This window comes from Physeter macrocephalus, chromosome 4 (genome assembly GCF_002837175.3).
Source record: "Physeter macrocephalus isolate SW-GA chromosome 4, ASM283717v5, whole genome shotgun sequence".
Classification (NCBI taxonomy): domain Eukaryota; kingdom Metazoa; phylum Chordata; class Mammalia; order Artiodactyla; family Physeteridae; genus Physeter; species Physeter macrocephalus.
The window spans coordinates 118,393,011-118,409,430 of record NC_041217.1 but is presented as its reverse complement, the minus strand read 5'-3'; the positions used below and the strand labels follow the sequence as shown (position 1 = coordinate 118,409,430).

The 16,420-nt window shown below is 37.1% G+C and overlaps 1 protein-coding gene across 2 annotated transcripts in view; it reads right to left on the bottom strand.

The window, feature by feature from the left end:
- ASB17 (ankyrin repeat and SOCS box containing 17) overlaps positions 1-11,592 on the bottom strand; it is a 20,482-nt gene extending 8,890 nt beyond the window's left edge. Inside the window, exon 1 of one of the 2 annotated variants that reach the window (XM_007106898.2) lies at positions 11,062-11,592. In XM_007106898.2, coding sequence (XP_007106960.1) covers positions 11,062-11,066 — 5 coding nt within the window. In that variant the 5' untranslated portion in view covers positions 11,067-11,592. The remainder of the gene's footprint in view (positions 1-11,061) is intronic. The other variant, XM_007106897.2, reaches the window with a different exon arrangement.
- Between the last annotated feature and the right edge of the window lie 4,828 nt (positions 11,593-16,420).

Here is a 16,420-nt window from a genome sequence, read left to right as displayed (position 1 = left end):
CCAGGGATGCAAGGATTCTTCAATATATGCAAATCAATCAATGTGATACACCATTTCAACAAACTGAAGGAGAAAAACCATATGATCATCTCAATAGATGCAGAGAAAGCTTTTGACAAAATTCAACACCCATTTATGATAAAAACCCTGCAGAAAGTAGGCATAGAGGGAAATTTCCTCAACATAATAAAGGCCATATATGACAAACCCACAGTCAGCATCATTCTCAATGGTGAAAAACTGAAACCATTTCCAGTAAGATCAGGAACAAGACAAGGTTTCCCACTACCACCACTCTTATTCAACATAGTTTTGGAATTTTTAGCCACAGTCATCAGAGAAGAAAAAGAAATAAAAGGAATCCAAATAGGAAAAGAAGAAGTAAAGCTGTCACTGTTTGCAGACACTTCACACTGGATCAAATAAAGGTGGCACAAAATGTCATGTTCCAATATCATGTTGCCCCACTATTTTAAATGCTAGTTTTGATCATTTAAGCTGAAAAACTTCCATATTTGTTTATGGTAAAAGTATGGGGGTTTTTTTCCCTTTCAAATTACAGTGGATCCTTGAACAACAGGGGTTGAACTGCCTGGGTCCACTTACACAGAGAATTTTTTCACTAAATAGGTACTGTTACAGTACTACATGATCTATGATTGGTTGAATCCACAGTACTGGAACAACATACATGGAGGAACTGTGCATGTGGAGAGCTGACTATAAAGTCATTCGAGGACTTTCTCCTGAAGGGACAGTAGGTGTCCCCTAACCCCCACATTGTTCAAGGGTCAATTATTTTATACACCATGGAGATGTTCTGCTCTACCATATCTTTCATCTAATAGCTTTAATATTCATAAATTATTTTTGCATAATAATATTTCATTTCTAATTCTCTCATTTTCTCTACTTTTATCAGCTGGCATTCTGTAAAAAAAAAAGAGCTTTCTCTTTTCAACTGAGGTTGAACAATAGCTCTACTAAAAGTCCTAGGTTAAGTGCCTGATCCTTTACCTTTAATTATCAACTTTTTTCCTTGCTTTCTGTCACAGCAAAACATCCCAGGTTTGCCTTACATTTTCTTTCTGCCCCAGTTCTGGAATCAACCATTCCTCTAAAGAGTCCTGGTTTCTTTTATTGCAGAATGGTATTATAAATCAGTGTCTGGGTGCTACCTGTGCTTGTTAAGGTGTCACCATTTCTAGGCTTCTGCAGCAGAAGAACAAATATATATTTTAAAAAATCATAAGTTTCTATTAATATTCATCGTTCTGATTTCACATTAGCATTTGTACCTCCTTTGGTTTTCTATTTCTTATTTTTCTCTTACATAAAAATCTTATTTTCTGATGACAATACATTTATCCTGTTACAATACATTTGTTGATAGCTTTATTCTATATGTGAAACACTTTCAAAATTACAATATGAGTATTATTCCTAACCAAAACACCCTGATTGAATTTAATATTTTCGTAGTTTTTTTGTTTTGAACCATAATTCAAAAAGACACATGCACCCCAATGTTCATTGCAGCTCTATTTACAATAGGCAGGACATGGAAGCAACCTAAGTGTCCATCAACAGATGAATGGATAAAGAAGATGTGGCACATATATACAATGGAATATTACTCAGCCATAAAAAGAAATGAAACTGAGTTATTTGTAGTGAGGTGGATGGACCTGGAGTCTGTCATACAGAGTGAAGTAAGTCAGAAGGAGAAAAACAAATACCGTATGCTAACACATATATATGGAATCTAAGAAAAAAAAAAGTCATGAAGAGACTAGGCATAGGACGGGAATAAAACACAGACCTACTAGAGCATGTACTTGAGGATATGGGGAGGCGGAAGGGTAAGCTGTGACGTAGTGAGATAGTGGCATGGACATATATACACTGCGAAACATAGGGTGGATAGCTAGTGGGAAGCAGCCGCATGGCACAGGAAGATCAGCTCAGTGGTTTGTGACCACCTAGAGGAGTGGGAAAGGGAGGGTGGTAGGGAGGGAGACGCAAGAGAGAAGAGATATGGGAATATATGTATATGTATAACTGATTCACTGTGTTGTAAAGCAGAAACTAACACCATTGTAATGCATTTATACTCCAATAAAGATGTTAAAAAAAAAAGAAGTATGGAAGTGTTGGGAAGGTGCAGTGAGGGCATTTCTCAATTTTATTTTATTTATTTTTTTAATTTAAATGCAGTTGACATGCAATATTATATTGGTTTCAGATGTATAACATAGTGGTTTGATATTTATACACAATATGGATTGATCAGCACAATTAATAATCTATCACCATACAAAGTTATTACAATATTATTGACTATATTCCCTATGCTGTAAATTACATCCCCATGACCTATTTATTTTATAACTAGAAGTTTGTACCTCTTAATATCCTTCACCTATTTTTCCCAATTCCATACCACCCCTGCCGTGAAACCAACAGTTTGTATCTATGAGTCGGTTTCCTTTTTGTTTTGTTTGTTCATTTGTTTTGTTTTTTAGATTCCACACGTAAGTGAAATCATACAGTATTTGTTTTTCTCTATCTGACTTATTTCACTTAGCATAATACCCTCTAAATCTGTCCATGTTGTCACAAATAGCAAGATTTTATTCTTTTGTATGGCTGAGTAATAATACCTTGTATATATGTATATATGCACAGACACCACTTCTTTATCCATTCATCTATTGATGGACACATGTTGCTTCCAAATCTTGGGTATTGTAAATAATGCTGCAAGGAACATAAGGGTGCATGTATCTTTTTAAATTTGTATTTTCATTTTCTTCACATAAATACCCAGAAGTGGAATTGCTGGATCATATGGTAACTCTATTTTTAATTTTTTTGAGGAAACTACATACTGTTTTGCATAGTGGCTGCACCAATTTACATTCTCACCAACAGTGCACAAGGGTTCCCTTTTCTCTACATCTTCACTAACACTTATTGGTTGTCTTTTTGATAATACGTGTTCTGACGGGGGGAGGTGATATCTCATTGTGGTTTTATAAACTTAGTTATTTATCTATTTATTTATCTATTTATTTATGGCTGAGTTGGGTCTTTGTTGCTGCACACGGGCTTTCTCTAGTTGTGAGCGGGGGCTACTCTTGGTTGTGGTGTGCAGGCTTCTCATTGCGGTGGCTTCTCTTGTTGTGGAGCACAGGCTCTAGGCATGCGGGCTTCAGTAGTTGTGGCACACATGCTCAGTAGTTGTGGCTTGTGGGCTCTAGAGCGCAGGCTCAGTAGTTGTGGTGCAGGGGCTTAGTTGCTCCACGGCATGTGGGATCTTCCTGGACCAGGGCTCAAACCCATGCCCCTTGCATTGGCAGGCAGATTCTCAACCGCTGCACCACCAAGGAAGCCCTCATTATGGTTTTAATTTGCAATTCTCTGGTGATTAGTGATGTCAAGCATCTTTTCACATATCTATAGGCCATCTGTATGTCTTCCTTGGAAAAAAATACCTATTCAGGTCCCCTGCACCTCTTTAAATTTGATTTTTATAATATTGAGTTGTATGAGTTCTTTATATGTTTTAGATATTAACCACTGGTTGGATATATTGTTTGCACATAACTCTCCCCACTCAGTAGGTTGCCTTTTCATTTTTTTGATGGTTTCCTTTGCTATCCAAAAGCTTTTTAGTTTGATGTAGTCCCATTCGTTTATTTTTGCTTTTGTTGCCTTTGCCTGAGGATACTTATCCAAAAAAAATATTGCAAAGACTGATGTAAAATTGCATACTGCCTATGTTTTCATCTAGAAGTTTTATGGTTTCAGGTCTTATATTTAGGTCTGTAACCATTTTGAGTGTATTTTTGTATATGGTGTAATAAAGTGGTCCAGGTTGATTCTCTTGTGTGTAGCTGTCCAGTTTTCCCAACACCATTTACTGAAGACGTTGTCTTTTCCCCGTTGTATATTCTTGCCTCCTTTGTTATAGATTGATTAACCATATAAGCATGGGTTTATTTTTGGACTCTATTCTGTTCCATTGATCTATGTGTCTGTTTTTGTACCAGTACTATACACTTTTGATGACTATAGCTTTGTAGTATAGTTTGAAATCAGGGAGCATGATACCTCCAGCTTTGTTCTTCTTTATCAAGATTGCTTTGGCTGTTCATGGTCTTTCAAGATTCCATACTAATTTTTAGGATTATTGGTTTCAGTTTCATGAAAAATACCATTTTTATTCTGATAGAGATTGCATTGAATCTGTAGATTGCTTTGGGTAGTTTGGACATTTTAACTGTTAATTCTTTGAATCCATGAGCATGGTATATCTTTCCATTTATTTCATCAATATCTTCAATTTCTTTCATCAATATCTTATAGGGTTTTTTGTCGTAAGTTTATTTATTTATTTATTTTGGCTGCATTGGGTCTTTGTTGCTGCACACAGGCTTTCTCTAGTTGCAGGAAGAGGGGGCTACTCTTCGTTGCCATGTGCGGACTTCTCATTGCAGTGGCTTCTCTTGTTGCGGAGCATGGGCTCTAGGTGCTCGGGCTTCAGTAGTTGTGGCTCACGGCCTCAGTAGTTGTGACTCGCAGGCTCAGTAGTTGTGGCGCACAGGCTTAGTTGCTCTGCAGCATGTGGGATCTTCCCAGACCAGGGCTCAAACCCATGTCCCCTGCATTGGCAGGTGGATTCTTAACCACTGCACCACCAGGGAAGTCCCAATATCTTATAGTTTTCAGAATACAGGTTTTTCACCTCCTTGGTTAAATTTATTGCGAAATGTTTTATTCTTTTGATACAATTATAGATGGGATTGTTTTCTTAATTTCTCTTTCTGATAGTTGCTAACTTTTAGAAATGCAATAGATTTCTGTATTGATTTTGTATCCTGCAACTTTACTGAATTCGTTTATTAGTTCTAATTTTTGGTGGACTCTTTAGGGTTTTCTCTATATAGTATCATGTCATCGGCAAATACTGACGGTTTTACTTTTTTCGTTCCAATTTTTCCAATTTTGTCTCTTTTTCTTGTTTGATTTGCTGTGGCTAGGACTTCCAATACTATGTTGAATAAAAGTGGTGATAGTGGGCATTCTTTTCTTGTTCCTGATCTTAGAGGAAAAGCTTGCAGGTTTTCAATTGAATAATATGTTAACAATGAGTTTATCATATATAGCCTTTATTATGTTGAAGTATGTTCCCTCTATACCCACTTTGTTGAGAGTTAATGTCATAAATGGATGTTGAATTTTGTCAAATGTTTTTTCTGCCTCTACTGAGATGATTATATGGTGTTATTCTTTGTTTTGTTAATGTGGTGTATCAGATTGATTGATTTACACATATCGAACCATTCTTGCATCCCTGGAATAAATTCTACTTGATCATGGTGTATATCCTTTTAACGTATTGTTAAATTTGGTTTGTTATTCTTTTGTTGAGGATGTTTGCATCTGTGTTCATCAGGGATATTGGCCTGTAATTTTATTTTATTTTTTTATTTTTTTCAAAGTATGTTTATCTGCTTTTGGTATCAGGCTAATGTGGGCCTCATAGAATGAGTTTGGGAGCATTCCTTCCTTTTCAATTTTTTGGATGGTTTGAGAAGGATTAAGTCTTCTTTGAATGTTTGGTAGAATTCATGAAAGTGCCTGGTCCTGAGCTTTTGGCATTTTCCAATTTTAAAGAGGATGATAGGAGAGGGCTCTACAGAAATGTGACATTGGATAAAGAAGAAGGAGATGAAGAAGTTAGCCATTTGGACATTTAAGAACCCAAAGGAAGGAGAGTGTGCCTGGGGTGGTGAAGGAAGAGTAAGGGAGCCTGTGTGGCTAAAAGTGTGAAAAGGGTGAGGGGTAGTAGGAAATGAGGACAGAGGTAATGGGATGTCACATCGTGTAAAGCCTTGCAGATCACTGTAAGAACTTCATCTTTTACTCTAAATGGAATGGAAGAGCCATTGGAGATTTTGAGTAAAAAAAGCAGCACGATCTCACCTTTATTGAGAATTTGTTATGGGATAGGAGAGAAATCACTTAGCTTGTGTGATAACAGTGGAGATGATCAAATTCTGTATATTGTTTAAAGGTAGACTCAACAGATGTCCTGACAGACTAAGATGTGCAATGTAAAAGAGAGACATCAAGGATGACACTACATAATAGCCACCTACTGCACATCTTTACCTGGATATCCCTTGGGCAATGCAAACACATGCATCCAAAACTGACTTTGTAATCTCTTGTAATAATTTTGATAGATTTGTGGCATGACCATTGTGGTAGACTGAAATGGCCTCTCAATATGGCAAAAGGGATTTTGCAGATGTAATTAGGATAAGGATCTTGAGGTGCGAGATTATCCAGGTGGGCCCAGTATAATCACAAGAGTCCTTACAAGAGGTATCAGAGAATGATAGAAGCAGAGCCAGTGAAGGAGATAGGACTACAGTGTTGGCTTTGAAGATGGAGGAAGAGACCATGAACCAAGGAATGTAGGCAGCTCTAGAAGCTGGCAAAGGCAGCTAGAGCATATAGCTAGAGCCCTCTAAGGCTCTCCCTTAGAGCCTCCAGAAGGAACCCACCCTGTGACGTCTTGATTTTAGCCCTTGTAGCCTCATTTTGGACTTCTGACCTTCAGAACTATAAAATAATAAATTTATATTATTTTAAGCCACTAAGTTTGTGGCAGCTTTGTTACAGCAGCAAAAGGAAGTGAATACAATCATCAACGAGTCTCAAAATTTAGAAATCTGAAGAGTAACTCCTCTCTTTCATTTTCTACTTCTACTCACCTACTGTAATGCCTGGTTATTCTATTTAGTAATATCTCTTCTTTTCCCTATTGCTATTGTTTTTAGTTTAAGTCCTCATTATAATTTACCTAGGGATTGGGGGGGATGGTGGTAGAGCAGATTAGTTCTTCCCCCAAAACTATTATAAGTACACATGTAATCTTAGTTAGCACACTGGGCATGCTATGCAAATTCAGTTTCAAGCACCTCCTCTAACCACCTCCCTCTTTTCAATCAGATTGCTTCCCTCAACCCTTCCTCTATAGAAATTCTGGACCTGCCATTTTACCTGGAGTGTTTGAGCAGTCTACTAACTAGTCTCCCTAATTCTAGCTGCACCCTCCCTTCCCACAGTCCAGTCTTCAAATAGGAGCTGATGAATCTTTTCATACTCCAAGTCTGAAAAGACCTTCACTGATTGGGCATCACCTGTGGTATAAATTTCAAATTCCTTAGTTTGGCGTACAAAGGTCCTTCAAGGCCTCTCTTTTAGGCCTTATCTGTCACTATTACCTGATTTCCATCTCACTCTCTAGCAATTGCTGAATTGCCTGTAGTCACTGGATACAACATGTTTGTATCTCTCTTGGCTTTAGGCGGCCTCTCTCTGCCTAGATTACATTTCTTCAAGGGAAAGACAGGGAAAACTCCTTTTTACATTTTAAAAATAAATTTAAGACATCACCTCTTCTAAAGTGCCTTCTCAGATACCTGCTCCTCCCCAATATTAATGATGTCCTCTGTTCTTTCTACCTCTATATGCTTCTATTTTTGAACTTATAGTATAATTATAATTTTTTATGGCTTATGTACTAGTCTGTGAGCTCTCCAAAATCAGGAAATATGTCTACTTTTTTTTGTATCCTCAGCAAATAACACAGTGCCTGGTACTTAGAAAATGCTTAATAAATGATTATTGTTATTTTAACTGAATGATGTCATCTCTCTTTATCCACTTACAGTTTGCCATACTGTGGCATTTATTTTTGCAGGTTTATTGCAAAAATGAACAAACTTAAGTTCCTTTCTCTCATTAATTCTGTCTCTTCTCCTCCAGGGACCTATTTAGACACTTCATTATTGGATTAGCGAAATTATCAAACTGGAGTGTATACAGGGGAAGGTGACGAAAGAATGATGCTGCTATGGAAATAAAGAACAACAGATAATAGGAAACGTAAGGTATTCATTATGGGAACATAATAGCTATGTTCAAATATTTGAGAGGTTTTCATACAGGACAGAGAATGAGTAGACTTTGTACACTATATCACTGGGGCAGAGTTGGAGAAATGGAGACAGAATTCAGTGCACTATGAGGAAGAAGAATCTAATAAAGCTGTATAAAAATTCACTTTTTCATCCAACACAATCTTCATTAACCACTTGCTATGTATCTGCATAGTTCTAGACATGAGGATTCAAAGCTGAAGCAGTAGTCAAAGTTCCTCCTTTCATGGAGCTTACTTTTAGCAAGAGTAGACAGTGGACAACCAATGCGTGGTTGGAATATAGTGTTCAAGGGGGAGAATGACATGAGATTAGAATTTGGGAGATTGGATTTGGGGACAGATCATGGGAGTTTGTTGTTGTTGTTTTTTTAATTTTTGGCTGCGTTGGGTCTTTGTTGCTGTGCGTGGGCTTTCTCTAGTTGCGGCGAGCCGGGGCCACTCCTCGTTGGGGTGTGCGGGCCTCTCATTGCGGTGGCCTCTCCTGCTGCAGAGCATGGGCCCTAGGCGCATGGGATTCGGTAGCTGTGGCCCATGGGCCCAGTTGCCCCGTGGCACGTGGGACCCCCCAGACCAGGACTCCAACCCGTGTCCCCTGCATTGGCAGGCGGACTCTCAAACACTGCATCACCACAGAAGTCCCTATATGGGAGTTTTAAAAAATGGGTATTGAGTTTGAATTTTATTTCACCTGTAGTAGGAAAACTTTGGATGATTTTAAGCGTGGGTGGTATGACCTATTTTACATTTTTAATTTTTTTATTTTTTATTTTTTGCGTTACACGGGCCTCTCACTGATATGGCCTCTCCCGTTGTACAGCACAGGCTCCGGACGCGCAGGCTCAGTGGCCATGGCTCACGGGCCTAGCCTCTCCGCGGCATGTGGGATCTTCCCGGACCAGGGCACGAACCCGTGTCCCCTGCATCGGCAGGCGGACTCTCAACCACTGCGCCACCAGGGAAGCCCTATTTTACATTTTTATAAGGTCACTCAGGCTTCTGAGTCAAGAATGGATTGTAAGAGGGAAGAGTGGAAGCTGGAAGACTCTTTAGGAGTCTATTGGAGTTGTCTAGGCAAGAGACAGTGGTGGCTTCACCTAGGTTAGAAACAGAGAAGATGAAAAGTATAACTAATTGTTACATATTTTAGAGATAAAATAAAAAAGATTTGCTGATGTGTTGTGAAAGAAAGAGAAGAAGCAAGCATAAATCCTAGATTTTTGGCCTGAGCAACAGAGGCCATTAATCAAGTGCAGAATTCAGGGGAAGGAGCAAGTTGGCAGGTAGAGTGTGAGTAAGATCAGTATTCTGTTTTGATTCTGTTAAATGTGAGATGCTCTGTGGAGATGTTGAGCAGACAGCCTCAGATAGGAGGAGTCTGGAGCTCAGAGGACAGGTCATGGCTGGAGATAAAGATTTGGGAGTCACTGGCATATCGTAATATTTAAAGTCATCGGACTGGGTAAAATCTTTGAGGGAAAATGAGTGGCTAGGAAAGAGAAGGGTCCCTGGCAAAGGAAAGGTTTACCTCAGGAAATAGTTAACTCACTACTACTAGAGTTGTTCAAGCAGAGACCAGATGAGCACCAACCAGAGATGCACTCTGGGAGTTGCTGCCCAGGAAGAGGGGTTAGGGGAGGTTTGCTAATGAATTCTTAGGTTCCATCTGAATTTAAAATTCTGTGAATCTGAAAGATCCTAAAAATATTGTGGTACGTAGAATTGGCCTATAATGTGTTTTACCTTGTGGATGCATCTAAGTCAAAATCTGTTAATCTTCAAGCAGTTTATTAAGACAGTTGTTAATGGCACTCTATCATGTCCCACCGTATGTTTTTCTTTCATTTTCCTTTCTTTCCTTTCAGTTTTCCCTTCTTGCCCCTCATTAATCTTTTTTTTTAACTTATCCTCTCTTCCTTTGTTTTACTTCATTTTTCTTTCCCATGGGCCTGCCAGGGATACATATAGGCACTACGTAACCCAGCTAGTGACACTCAGTGTTAGAAGCTGCTGATCTCTGCTATAGTTACAAATATAATGGTCATAAAACAACCAAAAAGTACTATTTGGGGTTTTATTTATTGATATTGAAGACTTCAGCTCTCAGTTTTTGTACTTGGGTTATCATTAAGGAAAGTAATCCAGTGTTTCTCCATCACCACAGTGATACACAATCAAGAAAACAACTCTGCTTCAGGCAGAGTCTAAATTGGTTTAGTCTTAAACTGATCTTATCTGTCTTGTTTTTCACTGAATACATGGTTCTATCATCATGCCTAGTACAGTGCCTCATGCATAGTAAGGTGATAAGTACTTTGTTGAATGAATGAATAAATGCACATCTGTTCTAATCAAACTAACACCTAAAACCAAAAAGTAAATTGCAGTTAGTGCAAACTAAGTAACTTTAAAATCTGTATTACAGACTACAACGAGGTCATATTGGACATTTTATTCTAAGATCCTCAGCAGTATTCATTAGCTAGATTGACATGTTCAGACAATGTGAAAATTTGGTTCTACAGTAGATTGAATCAGGTATTTGACTTTCACTGTGTTCAATTCTGGAGAATTTGGAATCAAATTTGTAATGTTTAGCATAAAAATAGGGAATTATTATGTTTAACAAGTATTACTAAGTGAATATGTGTGTGTATCCTGAATTATACTTTGAAAGTCAATTTAGATAGTTTATAGATAAACATTCTCAGTATTCTCAAAAAGAAGGGATCACAGTATTACAAAAAACAATGTCTTTGACTAGTTACAGAAATCTAGGTTGTGTAACACTGCATTACCTTGAACACTTACATATAAGCTTTATAGAGCAAACCAGTAGTAATTTATTGATTCATAGTAATTTACATATAGGTAAAATTTTATTGAATAAATAATGAAAGAATGAACAAATGAATGAGCAATCAAGTCAGGATTCTTTATCTATATGTAGTCACTATGCATATACATTTTAGAAAAAAAGAAGTAGTATAACCTCCTAAAGAGAAGTGTTCTCCTTTTATGTTGAAAACATATGAGATTATTACCTCATATCAGTGCCAGGTTACAACTTCTGTCTTGAGCATAGTCTTTTGTCCTCTTGAGGAGAAATTCCACAAAGTCAGGATTACCTTTTCTGGCGAAAATCCAGTACAGAATTGTATTCACACATATTTCAGTAAATTCAAGATTAAAATTTAGTTTGAAACAGTATCCTGATTTTTCCACAAATGCAATATAATCTGTGAGTAGTATGTCAAACCCATCCAAGTCGTTGTACCTCAGAATTTTTGCCAGTGTTCTGTAAATCCTGGGTTCATAACAGTGATATCCCCACTGACCCAAAAACTGCAAGGATGGTCTTTTAACAATTTTGTCAATGAGATCACAGAATATATTGCTTCGTGGACAAGAAATCTTTTGACATAATTTAGAAGATTTACTCATTGCTACTTAAGGCAACGATATAGAAATAAAATCACTGTAATAAAATAAAATACTGTAATCCTTGATTACATATTTTGATAATGTGGTAGGCTTGACTCTACAAACAGGAAGTGCTCTTTAAACTGTAGCCAGAAAAAAAAATCTTGTGAAATATTAGCATCAAGTAGTGGATGACATCACAATAGAGGGAGATCTGTCATCAACATAGGTCAGAAATTTGGGATATTATATGTAACTGGTGACCTTTGAGAAAGACATATTGGACAGAAATGGCACATGGGAGAGCTAAGAAATAATATTTTTAACTTTCTAAGAATTCAACTCAAGCTAGTATGTATGTTTATCAAGTGCTGAAAGCACAGTCTATACATTAGACAAAATAGTATTAATAATCAGACTGATTATTCTTTTTAGACTATCATATAACAAAGAGATAATGATAGAGTGAAAAAGTCCAAGTACTGTTGTTCTCATGTTCTGCATGAGGACTGCACATTCTCAATCTTCATAGGATATTTTCCCTATGTTATAGTTGATGAAACTAAGGCTTAGAAAGGTTAATAAACCTGCCAATAGGCACTGTATTATTCTCAGAGAGAAAAGATGTCATATAATATTAAACAAAATTTGGAAACTTTGTTTTAGAATTGTAAGTTTTATACAGATTATTCCTCTATATATTAGGCAGAATACATACATTGGGGGCATTAAAAGTACTTCAAGCTGGGGCTTCCCTGGTGGCGCAGTGGTTAAGAATCCGCCTGCCAATGCAGGGGACACAGGTTCAAGCCCTAGTCCAGGAAGATCCCACATGCCATGGAGCAACTAAGCCCATGCACCACAACTACTGAGCCTGCTGTCTACAGCCCGTGAGCCACAACTACTGAGGCTGTGTGCCACAACTACGGAAGCCCACGTGCCTAGAGCCCATGCTCTGCAACGAGAAGCCACTACAATGAGAGGGCCACGCACTACAACGAACAGTAGCCCCTGCTCACCGCAGCTAGAGAAAACCCGCGCACAGCAACGAAGACCCAATGCAGCCAAAAATTAATTAATTAATTAATTTTTAAAAAAGTACTTCAAGCTTATTATGGCATCCTTGTCACAGTAAAATAAAGCAGAAATATGTTAAGATTGTTTTATCATTATTTTGTAGTTAATGCTTCAGCCAACTTTCTGTTAAATTTAACAATCTTGGGTGTATTTATTAGCAATTTTAAAGGTATTTAAGTATTTTCTTTTTCCTTTTGCATATTTTTCTTTACATGACATGAATGATGTCTCTTTAGTAAAGGGAAGTTATAACTTTAGGTTTACTGTAATATACTTCCACTAATATTGTATTTTATAAAATCCAAACTCTCTTTTAGCATGAAAATCTAATAAATATTGTCATCTTTCTAAAAACTAAGAATTTTGTTGTTTTCCTCTACTTTCTTTTTCTTCTTTTCCCTAATTCAAAAAAACACACTTTTAATTGAACTATTTTTATTGATTTCTTAATAATACCAAATATAAAGGTTGTAAAAAATTGAAACATAATAGAGCCAGTGAAAATCCCTCCTTAAGATAATCACATTAATCCTAAGCATAGGCCATGCCCACTGCCCAAACCCCGCCCCTGCTTAGGCCCCACCCTCCACAGCCAAGGCCTTTTCCACCTTTTTTTTTTTTTCCTCTCCTCCTCTGTTTAACTACTGTGGTTCTGTTTTACCTTCTGGTTGTTGTTTCATCTATATTTTTATTTTTGTATTCTTTCTAACATATCTGTTAGTTTCCCAGTCTAATTTTATTTCTTTACTTTGTTATTGTTCTCCTTTTTTTTTTTTTTTTTTTTTTTTGCCGCCCTGCACAGCTTGCAGGATCTAGGTTCATGAGCCAGGGGTCGGGCCAAAGCTCCTGCGGTGGGAGCTCCAAGTCCAAACCACTGGACTAACAGAGAACCTCAGACCCCAGGGAATATTCATTGGAGTTAGGTCTCATGGAGGTCTTCATCTCAGCACCAAGACCCAGCTCTACCCAATAGCCTACAAGCTCCACTGTTGGAAGTCTCAGGCCAAACAACCAGTAAGACAAGAACACAGTCCCACTCATCAAAAAAAAAGGGGCGGGTGACAAAAAAATATCTCACAGATGAAAGAGCAAGGTAAAATCCTACAAGACCAAATAAATGAAGAGGAAATAGGCAATCTACCTGAAAAAGAATTCAGAGTAATGATAGTAAAGATGATCCAAAGTCTCAGAAATAGAATGGAGGCACGGATTGAGACAATACAAGAAATGTTTAACAAAGATCTAGAAGAACTAAAGAACAAACAAACAGAGATGAACAACACAATAACTGAAATGAAAAATACACTAGAACGAATCAATAACAGAATAACTGAGGCAGAATAATGAATAAGTGAGCTAAAAGATGAAATGGTGGAAATAACTGCCAAGAAACAGAATAAAGAAAAAAGAATGAAGAGAATTGAAGGCAATCTCAGAGACATCTGGGCAACACTAAACACACCAACATTCAAAGTATAGGGTCCCCGAAGAAGAAGAGAAAAAGAAATGGTCTGAGAAAATATTTGAAGAGATTATAGTGGAAAACTTCCCCAACATGGGAAAGGAAATAGTCAGCCAAGTCCAGGGAGCCCAAAGAGTCCCATACAGAATAAACCCTAGGAGAAACATCCATGACACATATTAATCAAACTAACAAAAATTAAATTCAAAGAAAAAATATTAAAAGCAGTAAGGGAAAAACAAAAAATAACATACAAAGTAATCCCCATAACGTTATCAGCTGATTTTTCAGCAGAAACTCTGCAAGCCAGAAGGGAGTGGCAATATATACTTAAAGTGATGAAAGAGAAAAGGCTACAAACAAGATTACTGTACCCAGCAAGGATCTCATTTGATTTGAGAAATCAAAAGCTTTTCAGACAAGCAAAAGCTAAGAGAATTCAGCACCATCAAAGCAGCTTTACAACAAATGCTAAAGAAACTTATTCTAGGCGGTAAACACGAGAGATGAAAAAGACCCACAAAAACAAACCCAAAACAATTAAGAAAGTGGTGATAGGAACATACATATCGATAATAACCTTGTACATAAATGGATTAAATGCCCCAAGCAAAAGACATAGGCTCGCTGAATGGATACAAAAACATGACCCATATATATGCTCTCTACAAGAGACCCACTTCAGACCTAGGGACACATACAGACTGAAAGTGAAGGGACAGAAAAAGATATTCCATGCAAATGGAAATCAAAAGAAAGCTGGAGTAGCAATACTCGTATCAAATAAAATAGACTTTAAAATAAAGGCTGTTACAAGAGATAAGGAAGGATACTACATAATGATCAAGGGATCAATCCAAGAAGAAGATATAACAATTGTAAATATTTACCCACCCAACATAGGAGCACCTAAATACATAAGGCAAATGCTAACAATCATGAAAGGGTAAATGGGCAGTAACACAATAATAGTAGGGGACTTGAACACCCCACTTACACCAATGGACAGATCATCCAAACAGAAAATAAATAGGGAAACACAAGCTTTAAATGACACAATAGGCCAGATAGATTTAATAAATATTTATAGAACATTCCACCTGAAAGTGGCAGAATACACTTTCTTCTCAAGTGCACATGGAACATTCTCCAGGATAGATCACATCTTGGGTCACAAATCAAGCCTCAGAAAATTTAAGAAAATTGAAATCATATCAAGCATCTTTTCTGACCACAATGCTATGAGACTGGAAATCAGTTACAGGAAAAAAACTGAGAAAAACACAAATACATGGAGGCTAAATGGTGCTCTACTAAGTAACCAAGAGATCACTGTAGAAATCAAAGAAGAAATTAAAAAATACATAGAAACAAGTGACAATGAAAACATTATGCCCCAAAACCTATGGGACGCAGCAAAAGCAGTTCTAAGATGGGAATTTATAGCAATTCAATCTCACCTCAAGAGACAAGGAAAATCTCAAATAAACAGTCTAACCCTGCACCTAAAGCAACCAGAGAAAAAGAACAAAGGAAACCTAAAGTCAGTAGAAGGAAAGTAATCAAAAAGATCAGAACAGAAATAAATGAAATAGAAACAAAGAAAACAATAGCAAAGATCAATAAAACTAAAACTGGTTCTTTAAGAAGATAAACAAAATTGATATAACCTTAGCCAGACTCACCAAGAAAAGAAGGGAGTGGATACAAATCAATAAAATTAGAAATGAAAAAGGAGAAATTACAACAAACACCACAGAAATACAAAGGATTATAAGAGACTACTACAAACAATTATATGCTAATAAAATGGGCAACCACGAAGAAATGGACAAATTCTTGGAAGGGTACAATTTTCCAAGACTGAACCAGGAAGAACTAGAAAATATAAACAGACCTATCACAAGTAATGAAATTTAGACTGTAATTAAAAATCTTCCAACAAACAAAAGTCCAGGAATGGATGGCTTCAGAGGCGAATTCTATCAAACATTTAGAGAAGAGCTAACACCAATCCTTCTCAAACTCTTCCAGAAAATTGCAGAGGGAGAAACACTCCTAAATTCATTCTATGAAACCACCATCACCCTGATACCAAAACCAGAAAAAGATATCACAAAAAAAGAACATTATAGACCAATATCACTGATGAACATAGTTGCAAAAATCCTGAACAAAATACTAGCAAACAGAATCCAATAACCTGTTAAAAGGATCATACACCATGATCAAGTGGGAGTTATTCCAGGGATGCAAGGATTCTTCACTGTACACAAATCAATCAATGTGATACACCATATCAACAAATTAAGGAATAAAAACCATATGATCATCTCAATAGATGCAGAAAAAGCTTTTGACAAAATTCAACACCCATTTATGATAAAAACTCTCCAGAAAATGAGCATAGAGGGAAACTACCTCAACATAATAAAGGCCAT